We start from the raw sequence: 17,671 nt of genomic DNA, 5'->3' as shown, positions 1-17,671 counted from the left end.
GGGACAGAGACCCGGTCACGGTGGGAACGGTGAGTTGGGAACTGTGGTCTAAATCGGAGCTTCTGAAACTCGAGTAGGTGTCAGAACCCTCCGAGGGCTCGTGAACACACGCTGCCGCGCTGCCCCTCAGTTTGCTTTGGTGGGTTTGTAGTGGGACCCAAGAAGTTTCCACCAACATCCCAGGTGATGCTGGCGGACAACCGCTGGGCTAAGTCACTGGCTCTCAGCCCTGGCTGCACATTAAAATCCCCAGGGAGCTCGAAACTACCAGTACCTGGGCCACACCCTGACAGACTGCGCTTTGTTTGGTCCCGGGCGGGGCCTGAGCACGGGGGATTCTAACACGCAACCTGGCTAAGAGTGAGCACGAGGTCCCTTCAGTCTGAGAGTGTGATCTTCACAGGGAAGATGGGCAGAAAAGGCCCGAGCTGGGTCAGGACCCCAGCCCCTGTCCACCCCACCCCTGGGGCCCACCGGCCCCCTCCGCCTGGGCAGGACAGTGGGGGGACGCCTGCTGCCCTCATCAGCAGGGCGCAGAGCCGCAAGCACGGGGAGGCCAGCAGGGAGTTTGAAGAAGGAAAGCTGAGAGCAGACTCACCTCAAACCCAGGAATATGGTGGATGGCTGGCTAGAGGGAAGGAAAAGAGCTGCTCAGGGGCCTGGCACTCAGGACCCGTCACCCCCTCTCTGCCCTGGCCAGGCCAGGACATCTCCAACCACAGAATGACACTCATGGAATACTGTGACAGTCAGTGATCAGACTGTCCAGCGGTCTGCAGACTATTCCTCGGAGGCCCGGGCTCCCCTCAGAGCTGCCCGGGAGTGGTGGGAAGGTGCCAGGGAAGCCAGGTTGGCAGTATACTGTCCCCCTCCAGACTCTTCACCTGGAGCAGCCCCACTGCTATCTGGCTTACACATTGGGGTTCACATCACCCTAAGAGCACATTTGATGATGTAGTTCGAACCCAAACCCCCTATTTTACAGCAGGAACTGCTGGCCCAGGATCACACAGCTGGGCTGTGGCACAGCAATGCTGAGCTGAGGTCCTGCCCCTACTTGTCCTTGGAACCCCCACCACCACCACCACCATCACAAGTAAGCCTCTGCCCCCCAACCAGATCCTCCTCCCAGAAACAACCTCAGGAAAAATACATGACCCAGGGAAAAATACATCCAGTGGCCAGAGGACTCAGACATTCTAGGACAGTCCAGATTCCAGCATTCAACCCCAAAGTTAGATGGCATCCGAACTGGGGTTCGGAAAAGATGGCTGAAACTGTAGGGATGTGGGTTTGGTGGATGAACAAATTATGACTTTGTGATGTGCATTCTCATGACCTGGCCAGCCTAGGATCAAAGTGTGTGTAGACAGAGAGTTTGCCTGGAGGGCAGGAAGGCCACCCTGTTTGGTACTGAATGTTTTGTTAGCATGTAAATAGATAAGGTTTGCATGACAAAGGGTTGGAAGACCACCCTGAGAGGATAATGAGATGTGGATGCCCAGGCAAGCATGGATTTATTTTTTTATCTTTGATGTCTCTTTCCCTGTAAAAAGTGAGAGATAAGGCTTGGCTGTATGGTCAGCAGAGGCACCGTCTCAAGGAAATAACTTACCTAAATCAACATGTAACCTGGGGAACCACTCTGCAAATAAATTGGGCTACATCCAGAGATCTGGAGCATTTGCTCCCTTGCGATGCTCCCCCTCACTCCTACCAGCATGTGTTTGCAGTTCATTGCATTGCACAAATCCCCAGAAGGCCAAGAGAGATGGCAGAAACCCATCTCAGCTGAGACCTGATTTCCATGCAGGGCTCCCCACTGAGTGCAGGCACGGTAGAGGAAGGGGTTGAACTGGCAGCCCCCTGCCTTCCGTCGGCTGTCCCCGCGTGTGCCCACCCAGACTCCCCACCAAGTACTCACTGCCTCCTGGATCTGGACATGGCCCAGCCTCACCTTCTCTCTCTGGATGAGCTCAAAAGAAGCCAGCAGCTCACCCGCCGGCTGGCTTCCCCGAGTCAGGGGGAACCAGGCCAGCCGGGGCATCCGGTCCAGACTCGGCTGACAGATGCAGCGTCCCATAAACTCATCTGCACCCTGGGCAGGAAGTGGAGAAGAAAGAGTCAGCATCCTCACCCCAGGGCTCTGGTCGCCTCAGGGGCATTGCCAGACACACATCTGGCCTCCTGAACTCTAAACAGCAGCCCCCAGTGCTGAATAGGGAGCTCTGCCCTCTTTGTCACTGCTGCTAGATTTGAATTCCCATCATGGTGGTGGGGAAGATGCTCTGTAGGTCCAAGTGGCACTGGCGTTGTTTTAAATTAATCAAGCTGTGAGCCCGTCAGAGACTAGAGTGACAGGATCCTAACATTTCTCTAATGCCCTCACAGAATAGGCATTTGCCATTTCCAATGACTTTTGTTCATTTCATCTTTAAATTCTACTGCCTTCCAGCTGGGAAACTGTGATCACACTCATCAAATGATCTGAGTCTTGCTAAAACGATGTTTCGTCCTTTGCTCGGCACCTTCCTTGGCTCCCCACTGCCTAAAGTCCAAACTCTGCTCTTGGGATGGAAGGCCCCCTCCCTGGAGCCTGCTCACCTCTCCTGCCCTGCCTCTTTCCCTCCCCCGACACTCTCTACTCCCGCCTGCTGGTCTTGGTTGGCCTCTCGTCCCTGGCCTTTCCAGCCATACTGCCCTCTGCCCTTCTTAGCCATAACTCACAGCCTTGCCCACGCTCAGCCTCTGACATGGCCCTTTGTGACCCTGCTGGCCTGTGGATTTGGTCCTGTAGTTAGCTTTCCCGAGGGCAGGGGCAGTGACAGAATGTGGCTCTCAGCTGGAGAAACCCAGAACAGGCCTGGGCCGTGGCCCCACCTGCAGTCACCTCACTGCTGAGGACATCCCACTGAGCCATTCTGGAGCCACCACCAGCTTCTGCATAGTGCCCAGGTCAGCAAGTGACAGTCCAGCACCAACCACTCAGAGTGGACACCAGCCACAGCACTAGGAGGGCTCCCCAAGACTCCTCTGGGCTAGGTATTGTCCTACTGATGGGTCACAGAGAGGCTGGGGGAAGGGGAGCTGGGGCAGCCAGGACACCAGGAGCTCAGGGCGATGGGCATTTGCCAACAGTGCTGACTTGCCTGCCTGTATTAACAATGAGCACAGCTCTGCTCTCCCCCAGGAGCCCACCCACCCAGAAGAGACTATGGCTTGCACCTGCTCTTCAGCGTAGTCCCTTGGCCCAGCACCCTCCTGGTGCTCCTCCCTCCTCCGCCTGCCACAAAGGCACCAGGCCCTGCGCTCTTCTCCAAATGGCCCTGAATAGACTCCAGGTGCCCCCCCCCCAAGAGCCAGCTTTCCTTCCCAGGGAAGAGCATGCACTGCCCACTGCCAGCTGGCCCCCACCACCTGGGGGGTACCCCAAACAGCCTCACCTTATCCCACCCCAGTCACCACACCCTCCCAGGGCACCTGACATCCAGTCATGCCAACCCTTTCTGGAAACATCTTCCAAACGCTGCCTCCCCCCTTCATCACACTGCTGCCCGCAGTGTGGAAGTCGACCTCTGCCACATGCCCCATCAACTGACACAGCACCCTCAACTGACACAGCACCCCATCTTCTCTCCTCCTTTTAAAACGCCACTCTGACCTTGTCACTCCCCTGCTCCCCGGGCCTCATTCTCATTTCCCTCCTTCCCCACCTGCCCTCCTCTCCCCCAGTCGCCCCCAGGCTCTGCTGGACTGCCCCTCTGCCTCCTCCCAGCACCAGCACCCAAGGTCACGGTCCCTCCAGGGCCTGCGCCTTCCCACAGCCTCCTGCGCATCCCCACACCCGCGAGCTCTCCCTCCTGGGAACCTGCCGCTGCGCTGTCCAGCACCGAGCCACTAGCCGCCTGTGGCTATTTCAATTTAAAGCTTAGTTCATTACAACCACACAAAATTGAAACTGCAGTTCCTCAGTTACATTTCAACGGCTCCACAGCCACATGTGGCCAGTGGCTCCCAGAGCATTTCTGTCAGCAAAGGACATTCTGTGGGACAGCTCTGCTCAGAGGTGCCTGGCTCGGAGGTGTCCGCCCCGTAGCAGCATCTGTCCCCGGGCCGCTGGAGGCAGCGGGCAGGACACTCACGTAGGTGTCGTGGTCGTACAGCTCCACCACGATGCTGGGCGGCTGCTCGGCGATGCTGGCCGGCTCGCCGAAGATCTCGATCTCATAGAAGATGAGCGTCTGGTCCCAGGTGGGGTTCAGGGTGTTCTTCGCCACCACCGTCTTCTGGCTCTGGTGCAGGAAGGAGACGATCGCATAGGGATCTGTGTGGCCGGGGGCCGGGACGGGAGACAACACACAGCAGAGACGTGAGAGGTGCCTGCGCAGGAGTCACGTGGGCCCCAAAGCTGGAGCAGAGCTGTGCCTACCACTCTGGGGCAACAGTGTCAGGTGGGAGCCCGTTTCCCAGGGGTTCTCCCTGCCCTCCGTGAGCAGACTGGTGGGTCACCTTGGGGAAAAGGAGCCTGGATCCAGGCAAGAGAACCCAGAAATCCGGAGAACTTCCCTTCTGGGCTCCTCCTTGGGCTGGTCCCCATGGGGCAAGGTCCAGTTGGAAGAAGTGGGTCCCTGGATGGCTCATTTACGTGTTCATTCATTCATCCAACAAGCATTTACTGAGTGCCTTCTGCATACCAGGCTTGGGGCTAAGTGCTAGGGGCTGAGAATACCATTGGAGCAAAACCATAATCCGTACAAGCAAACATAAAATTACGATTTTGATGAGTGCTTTGAAGAACAGATGAAGGTCCGATAGAGGGTGTGAGGGAGAAATCTGGCTTCTTTGAAGAAGGGAGAGTAGAACAGAGATGGTGCAGTAGAACAGGGTGCTAGGGCTGCATTTCGCAAGCTCACTCTGGCTGCCACGTGGAGAACAGACTGGAGTGGGCAGGACTGAGTGCAGGGAGACCCGCTAGAGGCTGCTAGAAGGGTCCAGGCAGAGATGGTGGTGGGCAGGAAGGCACTACAGAGGGGCACGTGGACTCGAGAGCTGTTCAGTAGTGGGTGGTGAGAGAGGAGCCCAAGGCCCCTGCAGCTCCCTGCTGTCCCCTGCTCCTTTCCAGCACGTCAGCCCCAGCCACGCTGGCCTGGGACCCACCCCCTAGTCATTCCCTCTGCCTAGTCCCAAAGGGAAGGCTGGAGTCACTAGAAAAGATTCTAGGGCAGCGGTTCCAAATGTGAACAGTAGCAGAATCACCTGGAAGGCTTACTGACTGCTGGGTCCCACCCCAGAGATTCATTCATCAGGTCTGGGGTGGGGCCTGAGAATTTGCATCTCTAACAAGTTCACGGGTGGTACTGACATGCCTTCCAGGGCCACGCTTCTTCGGAAACCAATTCAAGGGAAGGACCTATTGGACTGAGTGCCGGTAATTTAGCAGAGGAGCAGAGGGCATGGAGAAGGGGCTCCCCGACTTCTCCCATTAGGGCATCAGCCTAGGGGAAGGGTCCCGTTTTATAAGACTCAAAAGCCGAATGCTGAGGGCACATGGCAGGACAGCCTGGGGGTGCAGGAGGCTGGCAGCTGTCTGCTAGATGTCTGGGAGGGTGGAGCTCAATGCTCTGGCACATGCCCTGCACCCTTCGCACCTGCTCCATCCTGCAGTACCTCACATCCTCTGAGCCTCGTGCCCAACCCAATGCTGTCCCTGACCCACATGTGGCCTCCAAAGGGCCTCAGTAGCCTCAGAGGTAACAGCCTCTGCCCTGGTGGCCTCGGAAAGGTGCTGGGATGTCCAACTGCCATCCTGGGGCTGAGATGAGGAGACAGAATTTCCCCACAAACGGGAGAACAAGTGGCATGCATGGCCACTGCACAGGAGGTGGCAGAGAGTGACAGGAGAAGAGGTGGGAAGGTTGAGGTGGGCAATGGGAGGACTCCCATTATGGGATGGAGGGAGCAGGGCCTAAGATTCTGACTGTCACCCAAGGGAGAAGAGGATCTCAGTTAGGAAGCAGAGGCTGTGGGCTGAACAATGCCAGGTTTGGCTAACAGGCAGCAGCCACCCGCCTGGACGAGCTCGTTAGTCTTAGGCAGGAAAGCACAATGGGGTCAATCCTGGAGGACTTCCTGCAGGAAACCGGTTTGGAACCTGATTCTGGGGGTAGAAGAGGGAAGTGGAGGCTCTTGGCAGGGGAGAAATGCCACCACATTTCACCACCTCTACCTGGTGGGAGCCCCCCTGGCACGAGGCTCCCTCTTCCATGCACCAGCCTGGCAGGGCTGGCCTTCGCCCTTCCCTTCCTGCCCCTGGCAGGGCCCAGCGGCGTCTGCGCATTTAATGAAACCGTCTGGCTGTGATACCATCAGCTCCAAGCTCGGCAGAGAACCTCTCCCTGGTTCCAGTAAGGGAAAGAGGGAGCGTTCCGATAAATAAAACCATATTAGAGAGCCGGCGAAAAAGCCCCTTTTGTTCCCACCCCCCGTGCTTCCCAACGCTTTATTTTTATAAGCGCGCGAGCCCCAGACCGACCGCGTTTACACAAAGATCACAATTGCACATTGTGGAGGCCGTGCACGCTGTATTGGTGTTGGCAGCACCCCCCACGCTGGCCCCTGAGCAGGCCCTCTCCTTCCAGCAGCCCAGCAGCGCAGGCAATGAGCTCAGCGCTGGGGGACGGGAGGGGGCGGCTTTCAAACAAAAATCACCCAGACCCACACACGTGCCCCGCCCGCCCATGGGAGGAAAAAACACACAACAAAGGCATTGTAAAGAGCAGGCCTGGAGGCCCGGGGCCTCAGACACTGGGCTACTGTGTGCTGGGGCCCGGCCTCCCCCCCACAGGGGCCAGCCCCTCCAAAAAAAAGAAACAAGTGGGGGTGGGTGTTGCTGAAGCAAGGTGGTCAGATGAAGGAAAGCCAGACAGACGCACAGACACATCCCTCTTCCAGGAAAGCCAAGGGCAGCGCGGAGCAGATCCCGTCGAGAGGTGAAGGGGAGGTGAGGAGCTATCTCCGCCCTGCCATGCCGGCCCCGCGCTGTCCGCAGGGCCACCTCTGCCACCAGCGGGCCAGCACGCCCTCGCGGTGCCTGCCAAGCCATCCAGGGCACATCCAGAGTTGAGGCAGCTGGATTGGCGCTCCCTGAGGACCACAGCTGCCTGGGAAGCTCCGGCCATGATCACGGAAGGCTCCACCAGCCTCCACGACCACGAGAGGCCCCAGGCGGGTGATGTGCATCCCAGCCCTGCTGCTCAGAGCTTCCTGGAGCTCCTGGGAGGGCACTTTGCATTCCCACCAGGCAGCTCAGACCCCCGGACTCAGGGCCAGGGCAGGTAGCATCATCCCACTTGCCAGAGGAGGGAGCTCTGTCCCGGGAAGACTAAGTCACTGGCCCATGTTCACACAGGGCCGGGACTCCTTCTCCGGTGCTCCCGCCGCCATGTTCACGGGAAAGGGTCCCTCAGAGAGAGTGGACCACATCACAGTGAGGCAATGCAAATGAAAACTATAATACAGCAATATTTTCGCTGTGAAATTTTAAAAAGTTATTTAGATTTATAAAACCCAGTGTTGGCAAATATTTGATGAAGTAGGTATACTCTCCTTTATTGCTGGACGCCATTCAGTAACTCTTCAGGAAAGCAATCGGGCAGTGTGCCCGGGAAAATATAAAACTGTTTATACCCTATTTCCCATATTCCTGGGCATCATCCAAATTAACCAAAAACCTATATGTACAGAGATGTTCACTCCAGCGGTATCTGTCATCCATCATTCGTTCAGCATACAACTATTGACTAACCAGCGTGTGGTAGGTAAGCATGGTGCTAGGAGTGTGAAGATGAATGAGACACCGTCCAGGCTCTTAAAATCATGGCTACCAGTGAGAAGTTGTAGCTAAACAGTTTCGATACAAGGTGATACACAACTTAATAGCGGAGTGTATAACGAGCTGGGTGGGGGGTGCCCAGGGTAGCCCAGTCTGCTCAAAGGTGGTCTCCTCCTCTGCATCTTAAGAACGCTACCGAAGCAGACCAAGGGAAAGAGGGTGTCTGGGCACCGAGCACAGGTGACCGAGAGCACCCAGCAGCACGGACGCTTGGGAAACAGCGAGGCGCTGGTCCGGCTGAGGGGAGAAAGTGAGCTCCCAGGGCCGTGAGGACAGAGGAGGGAGGAGGAGGCGGGCAGATCACAGACGGTCCTGGATTCCTGCTGAGCAATTTGGACTGAATCCTAGATAGATAGATCAGCGTTTCCCAAAATGTGTTCTTTGAAATGTGGGTTCTCTGGGGAGCTAATGAGTGCTTAAACAATCAAACAGACCCCTTTTTCCGAGCCACCTCGGAGCCCCCAAGGCCACTGTGCATTGTAAATCTCTAAGAGCGCAGCGTTCCCCAATCTCTCTCGCTCAGGAACCCCTTTAAGTGGAACATTTCACAAGTCTCTGATGCGCTTTGGAAAACAGCCCCTTAAGCTCAATGAGAAACTCCCCCAACCAGAGCCAGCCTTCACAGAAAACTATGCTTCAGAAGAAGGGGTGCACGCCGACTGGAGTCCAGACGCAGGGAGTCCAATGCAAGAACGGCCCAGCCCCACCCAGGACAGAGCCTGGATCTGCGGCCACTAAAGCACTGGTCCCCAGAGAGGCAGCCTCGGTTCATCAGACCTCACTGCAGAGGGGCCTAGCAGCAACCCCCCCAGGACCACCCAGCCGGCACCCGCCCTCCCAGGAGCCATGAGGCCATCCAAGAGTGCACAGGACCTTGTGCTTTCTTGACAGATACTCCATCCTTGGCAACAGGTCTACTCACCAACTCTCATCCACTTGGTTAGCCAGTCCAGGTCCCCTGAGCCCACTTACCCATGGGACTCTCAAAGACGGGTCTCTGGGTCCCTCATGCTAAGGGCCACTCTCTGGACTGTGGTGGCCTCAATACAGAGCTACCCAAGGGTCGTTCATGTTGGTGGCAGTTCTGTAAGCAAAGCTTATGGCTCCCTCAAACCACGGCAACATTGGGGCCCAACTGGGGGAGGGGCAGAGCAGAATTCCCAGGGGACGATTCGGCAACGCAGACAGCTGCCTCCCCAGTTCCCTTTGAGTCTACAGCAAAGAGCTGCGTTGGGGAGGTGGTGCCGCCCAGTAGGTGTGGTGTTGAGGATGTGTGAGTTCTAAGTCCTCCCAGGGCCTCTCTAGATGCTCACCGCGCAGGGGCAACCCAGCCCCGTATCCGAGGGAAGAAGTCACTTGAACTGAGCATCACTTTGCATGTCTCACGCTTCATTGCTGCACAGGCCCCACACCCATGACCACGTGCCTCCCTCACCCCTCCAGTGGTCAAGAACTGTGCCGGACACCATCCAAACCCCACCCGGGGTGACACCCTCCGGCAGCCGGACAGCAGAACCTCCACCAGCCTTGCCTTCCTGACTGAGTTTAATATCATTCGACAAGTGTTTCCCGGGAAATTCTTGTGTGTTCCCCCAAGCCCTCGGCAGGGGAAGGAAGCAGACACAGCCAGGGCTCCAGGCTGCCCCAAGGCCCACATCCAGGGGACAGTCGGGGAGCACAGCGCAGGGCATCGGAGCCCACCCCTGTGGGAAAGGCCAGAGCACCCCCGTCAGAGTTGACAGAGCAGTCCCAGAACCCCGCAGGCAGGCCGGACCCTGAGACTAGTGACAGACTTCATGCTGGACCCTCCCCTGGCCCCAGACATTCTGGATTCACACATGAGTTTCCTCTGAGAAATGCCAGCCGGTGGCCATACACAGCCTCCGGCCGCCAGCCACCCCAGGGTCAGTTCCAGGGGAGAAATTGCTTTGGTTTAGGGTTTGGGAGTGAAAATAAACACTCTGGGTTTTATAGGTTCACCCGTGCTGGCTGCTGTTTTCCTTTCCAGCAGCTGCTCAATCAGGCCTTTCATTCAGAAGCCAGCGGCCTCTGAGGGAGCCCTGGGCAGTGCCCTCAACGCTCAAGGGATGTTTATTTGGGGGAGGGGGTGGGGCCAGGATGGAAAGTGTGACGTCTGCAGGCCAGTACCAGGCTGCCGGCTGCCGTCTAGAGGCGCACACTGACTCCTAGCGCTGGCTCCGACGGGTCCTCCCCTGCAGGGTCGCCCGCCAGCCCAGCCCCCAGAGGACCAGGCCTTCCACCTGAGCCCACCCCCCACCCACCCCGCACGAACAGCCACCGGCACCCCCACCGGCCCCGCCCTCCCCAAACGAAGAGGGAGCAAGGCCGTGGATCAGTTCGCCTCTTTTCTCCCAGAGTACATTGTAACTGTCAGAAAGCCCCGGGGAAAGTTGCCCCAGGAGTGGCAGCTGCCTGCGCCTGGCCGGCCAGGTCTTGCCCGCTGGTTCTGCATATGTTTGCAGGGCACTCTCAGGACCCAAACCGCAGAGGGGAATTGCTCTGTCCCCCCTACGCCTGGCGGCACGGGGCTGGAGAACAGGTCCCCAGAGGAGGGGAACACGCAGCACAGCTGCTGGGAAGGAGGACCCGCGAGGTCCCCCATGGGGAGGCGGAGGGGCTGGGAAGGAGGGGCAGGCACATGGCTTCAGAGCCATTCTGTGAACAGATCCTTCTCAAAGCAGAGCTCAGTGCTACTCGGGCATTGGAAGGGTGTTGTCACCTGCCAAGTATTTGAATTCAAGCAATGAATTTAGCTGAGTCTCTCTTAAGATCTTTATCTATAAAACGGAGCGGTAAATACCTATTTCACAGGAGAGTTATAAGGTTCCATGAAATAATGTCAGTAAAGCGCCCGGGCTCATAGTGAGCATTTCAGTACGTTTAGTTCTTTAAAAAACAAGTTCTGCGGGTTCAAGGGTAAGACAAGGCCCCTTCCTGGAGGAGTTCACAGTCACAGTGGGAAGCATGTGGCAGGGACAGGTGGCAACTGATCTATGCAGCAGGTCAGGGCTCTGACAGAAGTGCTGGCGAGGTGCTAGCCACGTGCTGAGAAAGGAACAACCAGCTCGGCTTGGGGAAGAGTCACAGGGCATCTGGGCTGGATCTTGAAGGATGAGTAGGAGTTCGCTGGGTTAAAAATAGGGAGGGAATGCATTCTAGGCAGAGAGAACACTGAGCCAAAGGCCAAAAATACAGCAAAAGTTGGCAGGGCCAGAGCTACTGGATAGAGGGCAATCGGGGGAAATGAAACTGGCAAGGTCCATGGAGTCAGACACAGGAGTTGTCTGCCAGGGTGCAGAGTGGAAGAGTTGCCCGCCAGTGTCTGCATTTGAGGTCAGGAGCATGACATGACCAGATCTGTCTGGGGCAGTGCAGAAGGAGGCAGGGAGGTCAGGAGATGACTAGAGTGTCCAGCTATGAAGGAGCAAGGTCAGTTCTCTAGGACATCTTTGGAGAGTTTCAGGAGCCAGAATCGACAGGACCAGGTGATTGACTGGTGGCTCCAGCCTGACAGGTAAGAGCACATGCTGACGTCACACCAGGACCAGGGTGGGAAGGACAGTGGAGGCCTGGATTGGGGGGCAGGGGGCTGTCATAAGAAGTTCAGTTTGGACAGGGGACTGAGGGGCCTCCGACACATCTAGGGGAGATCCTAAGATGTGGCAGGATGCAAAGGGCTCCTAGGAAGTAAAGACCTAGAAGCTTCCCTAACGTAAGTGGTCACTGAAGCTGGGGGGAGGAGGGACTTCAGTGCCCAGAGAAGAGGACACAGACCCTTGGGAGCATCAGGTTCCCAGGGCAGTGAAGCACCAGGGCAGCAGCAGGTAGCACAGGAGGAAGCTGCAGTGGGCCCAGGAGAGAGGGTATCCTGGGGGCCAAGGCCAGAGGGGCTTTCAGGATGATCAGGAAGACCAAACCCTGAAGAAAAGTCAAGCAAGCCACCTGACAACTAAGAAGCCACAGTGGCCCTGGCAACAGCAGCCACCTCCAAAAACCCAGCAAACACAGCCCCCACCTGCAGGAGAAGCCCTGGGCTCTGTTTCCTGGGGTCCAAATACCCAGTGGCTCAGTTCCCAGCCCCCAGCCGTCCCTGGCTCCTCCCTTCTCCCACCTACCGGAAAAAGAGTCCTTGTCCATTGCAGGCAGGTCCCGGGCCTGGTACATGTAGCAACGGAGATGGTAGCGGTTCCCATCTGCACCAAGGAAGAAACAGAGATGCCAACGAGGGGCCAGAGGTGGCTAAGAACTGGGGCTAGAAAGGGTGGAGTCCGTCCGTAGGAAGGGCAGCACACAGAGGGGCTGAATGACAGAAATGGCAGTCACACTCTGTGGAAGGGAGCTGCTCACAGAGTCAGGACAGACCACAGCTCAGAAGTGGACGCCTGAGTGATGTGTCCTTGGGCCTGGTGAGAGTTGGGAAGAAGTGGCAGAGGACGAGGAGAAGGGGAAGAGGCCAAGTGGATGATGGGAGAAGCCAGAACGCACGGGACTTTGAATGCCCAATTTGAAGCTTAGAGGTGCCACACACATACCACACATAGACAGGCATGTGCGCAGGCATGCACACGCATGTACTCACACCAAAAGACACGGACTCGCCACGAAGCACACAGACTCAGTTCCCCACAGCCCCACATACACACCTGACCACAGAGCCCCGTACAAGCAGCAGCAGCAGATCACACACCCATCCCTATCACCCTGTAGACACCTCGAAGCATCACTTACAATCGAAGATGCAGGAAATCGTGGGTCTGTTCACACCAAAGCTCAAGGTGGAGACGGACATGGAATCCTCACTCCTGTCGTCCACCACGCCACCCTAGAGACAAAGAGCTGATCACAACAGATTCTGACCCCAAGCTTGAGGTAACAGGGAGACTGACCCAGAGAGTCCAGTCCCCAGGTCAGGAGACCTGCAGACAATGCTCCTCGGCTGCTGAGACCTGGACCATCAGCCTCTAACTTCACTCTAGGGCAGCTCATCCTCACGGACAGTCCCCAGACTCCAATGTCAAGTCCACCGGAAGATCTCCCTCCCTCTCCAGAGGAGACCACAAGCCAGAATGGAACTTTGAGTAGTTCCAGTCCAAGTGGTTGGAGTTTGATGAAAGGAAGGGCTTTAAGAGGATCTGTGTGGGAAGCCAGTGGTGATCTACCCGCCGGGATAAGTTAAGAAGAGTCAAAGTCTGGAGGGCTCAGCCTGGCATATCTGCCCACACCTGTGTGTGTGGAGACAGTGCTGGTGCCAGGGACACACAGGCACTGATGTGGGTTCCCAGGCTCAGGCTGAGGCCAGAGGCAGGGATGGAGCAGAAGGCAGTGTAGGTCTATACTCAGGCTCAGAAACCAGTCTGTGCATAAGGCTAGACAGTCACTCCCCTCCCCTTGTCTTCATTAGCACTGGGCTCTAACCCCTGGGCCAAACGCCCACCGCCCTGATGCAGTGATGCCACCTCTGCCACACTGCCACCCTCACTGGGGTCCTATACAGCTTGGGGGGCTTGGAGACCCAGTAGGGACCAAAGCCCATACAAGCACAGGAGATGCTCCAGTCATACCCCAGCCCAGCCTCCCAGACTTGGCTTTTCTGACATCAGGCCCACCAGCCCTCGTTGGCCAGGAGCCCGGCAGAGGGCTGGGGAGAACCGGGCAGCACCCCCACGCTGTCCCTCCCCTCTGCTGTCACTCTGACTTCTCCAAAGCCCTCTCCCCTCTCCTATACCTGCTCCATCTTTGCCCAGTCCCTCTTCCTAACACACAAGCACACATGCCCTTTAAAGGAAACCCGGGGCTCCCCTTGGATGGCCTGTTCATCCCTCCCAGACCCACCCACAATGGTCACTTCCCAGGGCCATTCTGCTGGGCAGCCCAGACCCCAACCTGGCTGCAAACATTTCCCAAGAGTCTTGGCCTCTCCCAGGGGAGCCCTGGAGCTACCCAGGCCCTCGGTGCCTCCAAATACAAAGCTCACAGCCACTTCTGCGCCCCTCCTCTCCACACCATGCCTACCCTCAGGGCCTAGCCCCAGACCCCTGCCCAAGAGGCCCCCCTTGAGACTGATTCTCCCACTTCTGACCTGCCCACACGCAGAGCCAGACCCAGCATCATTACCCAGTCACGATTTGGCTTCCTGGCCCAAATCTTGTATGGGTCTCACTACCTGAAGGGTCCTGGTCAGACCCTCAGTGACCTGCCCCATCTTCTCCATCCAGCACCAGGGCTCACTTCCCCAAATCCAGTCCTCAGTTCCAGGCAGGCCACGCTCCTCAACGAAGGCTCGGACGCACACCTGCTCCCATCCCAAGCTCATGCTGTTCCCCAGCCAGAAGTGCCACTGGTCGCCCAGACCTGCCCTGGTCACTCTGGGTCGACAAAGAAATGCATCCTAAAGGTAGGCCCGTCTTCCTCTGTCTCATCCCGAAAGGGGGCCTATAAAACACGCACACTGGAAAGACATGTCCATCTGCTCTCCCAGGGGACTCGCTGAGGTTCTACTACAACTGGGAGGGCTCCAGCCCCCACCACAGGACACCCACCCCCCCGACACACACACACAGGGAGATGCAATGACCTCTTTCCTTTGGCCACAACTTTCACACAAGCTCTAGAACCAGATTACTTGGGTCCCAATTCTGGACCTGCCATTTCCTGGCTGTGTGACTTTGAACAGGTTGCTTAACCTCTCTGAACGAGTCTCTTTGTGAATTTGGGATGATTCTATACTATCGGTCTCAGAGTTGCTGTGATTATTAAGGAGATAATTTACATTTTGTTCTTAGCATACCACTTGGCACGTAATAAATGCTCAGCAAATGTTTGCTCGTGATGAACTTATGAGAGAACTAAGGCATAGGCAGGATGGGAGGATTCAGTTATAAGCTATTAAGTTAGCAATTGTGCTCAGGGATGGTATTCATATATCCCATATTTACTCAAAATTATTCCGGGAGCTGGAAAATAGACATTTCAGGAGCCACCGCCCTGGGCAGAAATCAGAATAAATCAATCAAGCACTCAGTCTGTCTCTACACACACACACACACACACACACACACACACGCAGGAGCAGGAGCAGAGGGAGGGGTATCATACTACAGACACGGAAGGCTGCTCCAGGAGGACCCAAAGGCCACCACACCCGAATCTCCCTCCCAGGCAGGTGTGGACCCCAAGCATCCTGCGTTCCCCCCAGGAGAGGCATTGGGCCTGGCGGTGCTGCCTGGCATCCCGCCAGAGCACACGCCAAGTCCAGCAGCTAATGGCTCCCAGTTTCCGGGGTCTGCAAGGCTGCACACAGGGCTGGCCCAGGGGGCCCAGCAGGCCACTGCAGGCATGAGGTGCGGGCACGCCAAGGAAAGCAGATCAGGACGCTGGAACGGCTGGCCCAGCCCCGGGTGCAGCAACGCGGAGCACGTGCCGCTCAGTGCGCTCTGGGGGAGCGAGGGGGTTCAGCTTGGGGTAGGGTGAAGGCCCAGGACACTCTAGCCCCTTCACCTCAGCTTGGCCCCCAAAGGTAGGGGTGAGCACACAGAGCGAGGCCACCCCTGCCTCCCACAGCCCCCAAAATTCCTCCTCTCCCTTCAGGTGCCTACAGGGCCCCGCCGCTTGCGATCACGGCCAGTGCACATCCCCACTCACCTAACCCTCCTCTAGGGGGCCTCCCCCACCGCCTCCTTCAGCACCACTCCCACCAAAGGCCTCTGTCTGGGGCTTTGACAGCACTTTCTGGGTCTCCGTCCAAGGGCAGGGCCACCGCCTACGATCAGAAAAGGTGTCCCCCCTCCCAGGGATTTCCACAAAGGCTGGGCCAGGTATCTCAGGCCTAGCCCTGCGCCCGGCCTGCAGTAGGCACCGGCTCTGAGAAGGACTGTTCTTCAGAAGGAGCGACCAGAGTGTCCTCCAGGAATGCCCTTCACACTGCCAGGGGTCCTCCACCTATCCCGCCTCCAGAGGAGGGGCCCATGCCAATGCCCCCTGGCACCACCGCGCCCTGCCACTCTACAGGGCCTTCTGCCCCCGCCACCCCAACTCCCACCCCCATCTGCCACCCACGTATGAACCTGCCTCCCCTGTCCCTGCTCCTCCTAGCTCACAGAGACAGACGGGGCTTGTTGGGAAGAGGCAGGGAGAACCAGGAGGTGGGCTGATGCTGCCCTGGTTCCCACCCAGCGCAGAATTCCACTCTCATAGCTGGCCAACACCTTGGCATCTTCTGTCCCTCCCAGAGGGACCTGGGCTCTCCCTTCTGTTCCCAGGAAGAGAGGGCAGGCCAGCTCTCCCTCCCAGCCCAGCCTCTCAATTGAGTCTCCAGGGATCAGGAACTTGCCTGGAACTCACAATGTGGGTCAGGGAAGGGGAGCTGGGGTGCTCAGTTCCTGAAACTCAGGGTCCTCGTTGTAAAGTGGCAATCGTGTTAACACCCGGTGCACAGGACTATTAAAAATGCAGGTCTTGCCTGGCCGGTGTGGCTCAGTGGTTAAGCGTCCACCCATGCACCAAGAGGTCACTGGTTCGATTCCCGGTCAGGGCACATGCCCAGGTTGTGGGCCCGATCCCCAGTGGGAGGCATGCAGGAGGCGGCCAGTCGATGTTCTCTCTCATCGATGTTTCCATCTCTCTCTCCCTCTCCCCTCCTCTCTCTCTAAAAATCAATAAAGAAAAAAAAAAAGGAGGTCTTTTTAACCTTGGCACTATGGACATCTGGGGCCAGATAATCATTTGTTGTGGGGGGGAGGGGGGCTGTGCATTGTTGAATGTGTGGTAGCATCCGGGCCTCCACCCAATAGACGCCCGTAGCATTTCCCACCCCTCATGTGGGACCCCAAACACATTGCCAGACATGTCAAATGTCCCCTGGGGGTGGTGTGGGGAGCAGAAATCTCCCCAGTGACAACCCCTGGTGAAAATTAAACAGAACATCACTGCCCTTGGCAGGCACCTGGCCCTCGTAAGTGGTGCTACTCTTCCGCCTCAGTCTCGTGTTAAACAATAACCTCCCTCCTTGCTGGCTGCCCTTCAGCTTTCTGTACATTTGGAATCCACCCCCTTCTCCCTTCCACAGGACGTCTGCACCGGCTGTCTGTCCACCTGGAAGGTCCTCCCCGACGAGCTACCCTGAGCTCCTCCTTGGGCTGAGTAACCAGAGGCCCGGCCACCTCCTTGCTGGTCTGCATCAGCGTCCCCTCCCCAGCCTCCCCTAGCTGCCGGCATCATCTCTCCACGGCATGCACACCCTCTGTCCCCTGCACCCAGCCCAGCGTCGGGCCCTCAGTAAGTATCCACGGAAGACGTGGCACACGAATTCCCAGCATCCCCCACCCTCAGCCAGGAGAGCAACACTCGGGCCTAAGTTCCCTGGGAAGGAACAGGAAAGTGTGCCTCAGACAGCACCCTCCCACCGGCGGGAGGCACAGGGCCGACGCCGCTCAGGAAGACAGTGATGTGGACTCACTGCACCCCAGGGTGGGGCCGTCTGCGGGGCGAAGTGGACCGAGGTGGGCCCTTGGGAGGTCCCATTCAGGAAGGCCCCCTGGAGGGAGGGCCGGAGGAAGGGCTAGGACAGGGAGCGCGCTGGAGGCCACCCCAGCTCCAGGGAAGGGTTTGGCTGGAGGGTGATGGGGGGCACAGCCAGGAGAGGGGGCTGGTCCCAGCTCTCACCGGAGCCCTGGGCAGAGCCAGGCTGCAGGGGCGGCTGATGCTCTGTTTCCACCCACCGACCTTCACTCCCAGTGCACACGCACAGCCTTGCTCAGCCCA

At 57.6% G+C, this 17,671-nt stretch overlaps 1 protein-coding gene across 14 annotated transcripts in view; it reads right to left on the bottom strand.

The window, feature by feature from the left end:
• DYSF (dysferlin) overlaps nucleotides 1–17,671 on the bottom strand; it is a 208,834-nt gene that overhangs the window by 69,526 nt on the left and 121,637 nt on the right. For all 14 annotated transcript variants that reach the window (XM_036262777.1, XM_036262775.1, XM_036262784.1 and 11 more), the window contains 5 exons: nucleotides 12,641–12,734; nucleotides 12,028–12,105; nucleotides 4,143–4,324; nucleotides 1,958–2,098; nucleotides 599–628 (listed from right to left, as the gene is read on the bottom strand). In XM_036262777.1, the coding sequence (XP_036118670.1) occupies nucleotides 599–628; nucleotides 1,958–2,098; nucleotides 4,143–4,324; nucleotides 12,028–12,105; nucleotides 12,641–12,734 (525 nt within the window). The remainder of the gene's footprint in view (nucleotides 1–598; nucleotides 629–1,957; nucleotides 2,099–4,142; nucleotides 4,325–12,027; nucleotides 12,106–12,640; nucleotides 12,735–17,671) is intronic.

Source organism: Molossus molossus, unplaced genomic scaffold, assembly GCF_014108415.1.
Source record: "Molossus molossus isolate mMolMol1 unplaced genomic scaffold, mMolMol1.p scaffold_m16_p_15, whole genome shotgun sequence".
NCBI lineage: Eukaryota > Metazoa > Chordata > Mammalia > Chiroptera > Molossidae > Molossus > Molossus molossus.
The sequence above is the reverse complement of the archived record's forward strand: the minus strand, read 5'-3'. Positions and strand labels throughout refer to the sequence as shown.